The following is a 7,630-nucleotide window of genomic DNA, read 5'->3' as shown; positions in this document are numbered from 1 at the left end:
TGCATGGTGTTTGCATGTTCTCTCCATGCTTGGTGGGTTTTTCCTCTGGGTACTCTGGTTTCCCTTTACAGTCCAAAGACATGCAGATTAAGCTAATTGGCATTCCCAAATTTCTCGTAGTGTGTGAATGTGTGTGAGTGTGTGTATGTGTGTGCATGGGGAATGGGGAAGCACCGTGGTTTAATTCCCGTCTGAAGTCTGTGTGCATGGAGTTTGCATGTTCTCTCTGTGCTTGGTGCGTTTCCTCTGGTACTCCAGTTTTCTCCCACAGTCCAAAAACATGCAGCTTCAACTCTTTTGAAAGGCTTTTCAAAAGGTTTAAGTTTGTTTTTCATGGAAATTATATATTATATAAAATACATTTAGAATGTGTCTTAGAGAAGCAATTGTTGCTGCACGTCAATCTGGAAAGGGTTATAAAACTATTTTTAAACACAGAGGAGTTCAACGTTCTACAGTGAGAAAGATCATTTATAAAAGGAAAGTATTTAAGAGAATTGTCAATTTCCCCAAGAGTAGACGTCCCAGAACATTCACCTCAAGATTAGCCCAATCAATGTTTGGAGAAATACAAAAAAAAACAAAGTGCTACACATCAGACCCTAATGTATAAGTCCATGACAAGTCCATGAGAGCACAATTAGAAGAAGACTGAACAAATATTCTAGAGAAAGTATTTTCTGTGGTAGCACAACTAGGTTTGCAAAACTGCATCTGAATTAACCAAAAGGTTTATGGAACAATATCCTAAGGACAAATGAGATCATAGTGGAGCTGTTTGGTTGTTCGACATGAATTGAAGCATGTACACGTGTTTTGTCTGTAGCAAAGACTTGAGTTTCTCATAACTCTGGAATGTATTAGACTATGCTATTTTTTTAATCAATAAAGTGCAGGCTTCTCTTCCTCTATTCCATCATGTTCTCGTGTCTGTTCTATTTCCTTCTTCCACTTCATCCCTAATTACCCAAACTGCACCATTCTGAGTCAAAACGTCCATATACACAAAATCACACAAACAATTACCCTCCAATATTAGCGTGGACAAGGTGGTGTAATACCTCACATGAATGTGACTATGTCAACACAGCTCACCAATAGCGAGATCCATATTATGACACATATTTGTGTATGTAGGTGTATCTCCTCTCACAAAGCACAACATTCAGCATTCATTATACCATGAGTATTTCATTTTTAAAAATATTTGTGTAAGGAATACAATCTTTAGCAGATCAAAATCAGGTTGGTGTAATGTAGTCTTGCACAAATTATTTTAACTACCCCAAAGCTGACTCTTTAATCAATAAATAATATGCTAAATATATGTGAAAAATGTTTTATTCCTCTTTAATGTTGTGAAACATCTGTAAAATAATTTTGATCTAGTCCTTGCTAACATTATTGCAGCAGTTATCTCCCCACCTCTTGTTTTTTCTCTCTGGAAATAGACAAACTAAATTTAACTTAATTTAATGTGTCATGTTGCAGAGAACTCAGAAAGAATAAAGACCTCTGTTGTAAAGACTCTCCTAAGGTGAAAAACCTTGTGCATTCAAGTTAACCAGTGATTTGGATAAAAGCAAACACTACTGTCAGTCATGCTGTTAAAGATTTTTTTTTTATGAATCAATACATTCAGAACAGAAATCAGAGTTGAGAATTTAACAGGAATGTGCTATAGTTCCTTTAAAGACTTTTTAAATTCTTTTAACCACCTTTTTGTGTACAAATTCAAATACAATTTTAAAAAATCTAATATGTTACATAATATTATAAGTGCTTCTATGTTAAGGACGCATACACCAAAAACCTTTGACCATGACAGCATATAAAAAGGATCTTAACATAGAGGGTTAAAATAAAGTAAAAGGTTCACCTAGATTGTCACCAGATTTACTGGTATTTTAGGACACGCCACATTTCTGGAAATTTCAAAGTACTGATGTACATGTACCCAAAGCCCTGGCCTCAAATCAATAGCATGGCAATAAGTCAGGGTTTATATGACCGGTCACCTGCACCTGGTGCTATTACATGAGTAGAAAAAGGGCACTGCATACATGGGTGCCAAGAATTTTAAATCCCACAACCTGCACAAACAGTAATAAAAGCTGATAAATAAACATAGGGACCTTGGAGTCCCTCTATTTTTTTTATTTTTGATGATAGTTTATTTAATGATTTATATACAATTAGTGATTTATTTATGAACTATTATATGATAAACCGTATGTTTTTTTTTTTACATAATTTATACATTTACCCGCTAAAGGGCGCCGTGTTATTTAAATAGTTACCACTAGAGGACAGAATGTGAATCATTTATACAGATATAACTCGAGGAACCACTGTGTTATATATACAGTTTACCGCTAGAGAGCGCATGGTGTTGCTCCTGCAGCATCGTGTTATTCATACAGTTTACCGCTAGAGGGTATCTCTCTTAGCTGACGCAGGGGAGAAGCATAGGGTGCTCTACATACGGCTCACCGCTAGATGGAGTATGGTGTTGTTTATGTAACTCACAGCAGGAAGACGCATATAGTGTTATACATAGATCTCACCGCTAGTGGACGCTTAGGGTGCTCTACATACAGCTCACCGCTAGAGGGAGCACGTGTTATTCACACATCTAACTGCAAAAGGCGCACAATGTTATACATAGAGCTCACCGCTAGAGGGAGAATGGTGTTCATGTAGCTCACCGCAAGATGACGCATAGAGTGTTATACATACAGCTCACCGCTAGGGGACGCATAGCGTGTTATACAGCTTACAGGGAGTATGGTGTTCACCGCAAGAGGACGCATAGTGGTTATGAAAAGCAATTATAAAACATTAATTAAATTATGAATAACATTAGTCTGAGTTTATAAACATATTATAAAAATATTAAATGTAAAATGGTGGGCAAAACAACAACATAAACATCCAGTAATATTAACAGCAGTGTTCCTGTTAACAACAACTATTCAATAACTATCTGAGCACTGGTGATATTAAATTGTAATTAATTAGAGATATTCAGGGATGAGACGTTGCATCTCACTCTCTCTCAGGCTCTCAAACTCTGACACATATTTGTAAGCGAGGGCAGCAATAGGACCTTCTCCTAAAATTACTGTTTGTTTATTTGTTTTTTTTACTATCTGTTAATTTGGTTGAAATCGGGATTTTGTGCGTGATGTTTTCGATGAAGATGTTTCTTATATTTTTTTTATATTTTTCGACATCTCGCCTCCAGAGGGAGCACGTGTTATTCAAATATCTAACCGCAAAAGGCGCACAATGTTATTTATACATCTCACCGCTAGAGGTCGCACCGTGTTCTTCATACAGCATACCGCTTGAGAAAGTACTCTCATATCTATACTTCGAGAGGACGCATAGGGTGCTCTACATACAGCTCACCACTAGAGGGAGTATGGCGTTGTTCATGTAGCGCACCGCAAGAGGGCGCATAGAGTGTTTATATATACAGCTTACCGCTAGAGGACGCATTGGATGTTATACATACAGTAGAGCTCACTGCTACAGAAAGTGTTGTTCATGTGGCTCACCGCTAGAGGACTCGTAGAATGTTATACATACAGAGCAATTATAAAACATGAATTAGATTAGGAATAATAAACATATTATATGTTCCTTATATTTTGATATTTTCGACGGCTCTATGCTAGACAGCACATTGTGTTATTTATACATCTCGCCGCTAGAGGGAGCACGTGTTATTCAAACATTCAATCGCGCGCGCGCACACGCACACATTTCACCCGGAAGTTGTTAGAATAAACACATCGCACATGTTGCAAACAAGGATAGTAAGTGGAAAAGATGGAGCAAAAGGAAAGTAACACTCCTCAAAAAACATCTCGGGATTTGCTGGTCTGCGGGAACGGACAAGGTAGAGTGATTTAATCATAAAACACAGAAAAAGAGAAGTGTGACACTTCTGGTTTAACGGTGCACGTTTTTGAGCGTCTACAGTAGTGTTACCTGCTGGTGCAGACCAAAGCAGAAAGTATTTACAAGAGAAATAATTAGTCTAAAATAGGAACTCATAATAAATAAAATACTTCTACTACTACTAATAATAATATTTATCACTCAGGCAGAATCCTAGATATTTAATAGAACTGAGAGATTATGTTTGTAAAAGTGAGAGACAGGAAATAAGTGAGTAGGTTTAAATGTATTATAAGTTAATTACACCTGATAGCACTTACTGGACACTTTATAAACCACAGCTTCTGTATACACTATATGGGCAAAGGTATTTGGCCAATCCTGTTAATGATTTGAATTCAGGTGTTTCAGTCAGGCTCCTTATCCCCAGTGAAGGGCAATCCTAATGCTTCAGCATACCAAGACATCAGGACAGTTTGGGGGAACAGTATGGGGAAGGCCTTTTTCTATTCCTAGAAATGCCCCAGTGCACAAGGTAAGACCATGGTTTTGACAGACCATGCACAGAGCCCTGACCTCAACCCCATTAAGCACATTTAGGATGAACTGGAATGGAGATTGTGAACCAGGCCATCTTGTCCTGACCTCATACAGTGGGGCAAAAAAGTATTTAGTCAGCCACCAATTGTGCAAGTTCTCCCACTTAAAAAGATGACAGAAGCTTGTAATTTTCATCAGAGTTATACCTCAACTATAGGAGACAAAATAAGAAAAAAAAAAAAACAATCACTTTGTAGGATAGGAAGAATGATAAAAACAAAGCTGTAGTCAGTAATTATAAACCTCTTTTTTGTCAAGTTGCTAATCATTATGTGTGCAGTATATCAAAATGTTGACATCTTACACTGAAATGCCTTTGCCGAAGCTCAGGTCACAGAAAGCTTTAAAAAAAAGATTGTGTGCTGGCTGTAGCCTTACGTTTCTGTTTTTGCCCGGAGAGGAACCAGATGTGATCTTCCACTCAAGGTTCATCTTACGGCTTTGTATGTTGTGTTCTCAGATGCTTTCCTGATTGTTTAATATGCAGTCAGGTAAAATTCAAGCTAAAAGTATTAGGAAAAAGTATGGAATGATGAGGTTAAGTCAAAAGTTATCTGCACTCTGGCTGTAAATTTTATTTTAATTAATTTTATTTAACACCTCAAATTGAAGTTTTTTGCAGAGCCTCGACAGTGTGGGCAGAAGTGTGCAGACAATCATCGTCATGCATCATCTCTGTTTAATCTAAAGTTTAGGGGTCAGCTCTTCAATAAGCGTCTCACTGTAATGAGCATTGTTGAACCTTTTTCCCGATAATGTTCCAATTCTGACCCTTGAGAATCCCAGAAAACAGTGAGCATCAATTTTCTAGCTGATGTTTGACTTTTAAACTTTTTCTTGGTCGGTGTTTGAGGATGTTTCCTTTCCATACTCTGCCGTTTACTCTCAGGCTCGTAGTGAAGAATCCGTGTCTCGTCACCAGAAAAGATTCTCTTTAAGACACTTTCACCTTCATTAGAGTATCGGTACAAATTTGTACAAGTTTGCAGATATCCAAATGCTTTTGTTTTTGCACTTCTCTGAGTTGTTTCAGCACCAGGTACACGTTCAGACCACAAACAATTAATCACTGTACGCTGCTCTTCTTCTTCATGCAAATCACAAGTGGGGCATCAGTTTTTGAGTACACATGAACTGCTGTAACACCTGTACAGCAGTGACTGGGGAGACAGTAGCCTTGAACGGAAAGCGCTGATAAGACAATGTGGCCAACAGAGTTTTAATATAACTGAAGTCCGGATCATTTTAGATTCACCCTTTTATCATCAATACTTTGACTAGTTCTAGTTTACCATAAGGTTGACTTTATGAAACTAAAATCATTATTATTATTATTAGTAGTAGTAGTAGTAGCAGTTGTAGTAATAATATCCTCAATGTTTTATTTACCTGCAGGTATTCGCGATAAGCTGTTTCTGAAATCCAAGGGCGCATCTTCATCATCATCATCATTGCAGACAGAAAAGGTCCAAAGAAGCAGTGGTGAGGACGTTTGCGCTTTCCGCAGGCTTTGACTAAATTAGTCAATAATCCCTTTGTCATAGCCTAGTGGTGTGTTACTGTCCTCACCCAGAAGTTGATTTTTTAAAATCTGTATTGTGTGTGTGTGTTTTAGTTTTAGATAGGCTGCAGTGTTTTCTACCTCAGATGGCCCTGGCTAACGAGGCATTAAGGCAGCAGATGGAGAACCTTCCTGCAGGTCACTTCGACATCGAGAGTGTTGAGGAAGCAGAGAAAGTAATTGAAATGGTAAGATTTGTTCACTGACATGCTTTCTGGAGTGAAACCTTACTCCTGGCTTGGTTTGTTAATAGATAGAGTACTTTATTATTTCCAAATGTAAATTTACAGTGACTAACATTGCCATCAAAAATGTCATGATGCCTGTGGTGATTTGAAAGTTAAAGGTCTGTGCTAATGGATCATGCATGTTTTCTGAAAATTTCCCCCAAAACCACTTCTGAGCACCTGCTGCTTGAAAGGAGGTGTCCATGATAATTGTGTGTGTGTGTGTGTGTGTGTGTGTACGTGTGTCTGAAATAGGACGTCGCACTGGTGGAGCTGGAAGGCTCAGATAGCAGTGAGGAAGAGGAGTCGTCTGAAGAGGAAAGCTCAGATGAAGAGACTGACAGTGCAGAAACGCTTAAACTACCTGGCAACCGCAAAAGTAAAGCCAACATTGAAGTGCTAGAAAAAGAAGGAGAATGAAAAGACACGTCTCCAGCTGGCAAACATCACTTCACTTTACCCTTCACACATACAGTACACAAAGTCTGGAAATTATCCCTCTGCTAAGCAGAGTACTCTGGACCTCCTGTAAATACAGAGCTGAAAATTCAAGTGCATAATTCTCGGTTTATACGTGGAGAAAGGGATATGTTCGATGGGGTTAAAGTGTGGAGAACTTTTACTTCACATGGACAACATAGGCCTTGTTCTGTTTGTATAGATAAAATGTGATGCCTGTATTAGAAAAATAAGAGTGCTTGGATATATGGCAAGTTGCAGCAACTAGGATAGGATTAAAGCAAGTTCAGGGATTTGCTGAACTCAGTTTTACATTCTAAACACATTACTGGTTGAAACTTGAACTTAAACTTAAAACCTTTATCTGGGATTCTTTGTCCATCATGATAAATTTATCGGCCTAAAAAGTCTGATACTCTTGTTATTGTTAATTTAGTATTAAATAAACCCTCTTCTTTAAACTGTTCTGCGCATTTGGGAATTATTTCACTTTCTCTCTAAAAATAGTATTAAAAAGTGTTTGTATGTGTATATATATATATTTTTTTAATATTATTTCTAGCTGCATAATTTCATTGTCGTGACACAGCTATGTTCAATGAAGTGAATTTCACCTGTCAAGGGATGGGATATATCAGGCAGAAAGCAAACTATCACTTAATGGCGATTGATTTTAATGGCTAGATGACTAGGTCAGAGCATCTCCTAAATGCCAGGCCTCATGGGGTGTTCCCAGTATGTATTCATATTAGTACTGACCTAAGGTTATCCAAGAAAGGACAACTAGTGAACCAGGAACAGGGTCATGGGCAACACTGTGTCACTTACCTGCTGCTCAATGAACAGAAGACAAGCCGGCAGAGGCAGTGCAATG

At 38.0% G+C, this 7,630-nt stretch overlaps 1 protein-coding gene across 1 annotated transcript; it reads left to right on the top strand.

Moving 5' to 3' along the window:
• Window positions 1–3,783: 3,783 nt before the first annotated feature.
• Window positions 3,784–7,211, top strand: nopchap1 (NOP protein chaperone 1). The gene is made up of 4 exons (XM_053508871.1): window positions 3,784–3,907; window positions 5,905–5,991; window positions 6,125–6,258; window positions 6,553–7,211. The coding sequence occupies exons 1-4, from the start codon at window positions 3,838–3,840 to the stop codon at window positions 6,715–6,717; spliced, it is 456 nt and encodes a 151-aa protein (XP_053364846.1). The 5' UTR covers window positions 3,784–3,837; the 3' UTR covers window positions 6,718–7,211.
• The last annotated feature ends 419 nt before the right edge of the window (window positions 7,212–7,630 follow it).

Source organism: Clarias gariepinus, chromosome 12 (genome assembly GCF_024256425.1).
Source record: "Clarias gariepinus isolate MV-2021 ecotype Netherlands chromosome 12, CGAR_prim_01v2, whole genome shotgun sequence".
Taxonomy (NCBI): domain Eukaryota; kingdom Metazoa; phylum Chordata; class Actinopteri; order Siluriformes; family Clariidae; genus Clarias; species Clarias gariepinus.
Note: the sequence above shows the minus strand (reverse complement) of the source record. Positions and strands in the feature narration are given on the sequence as shown.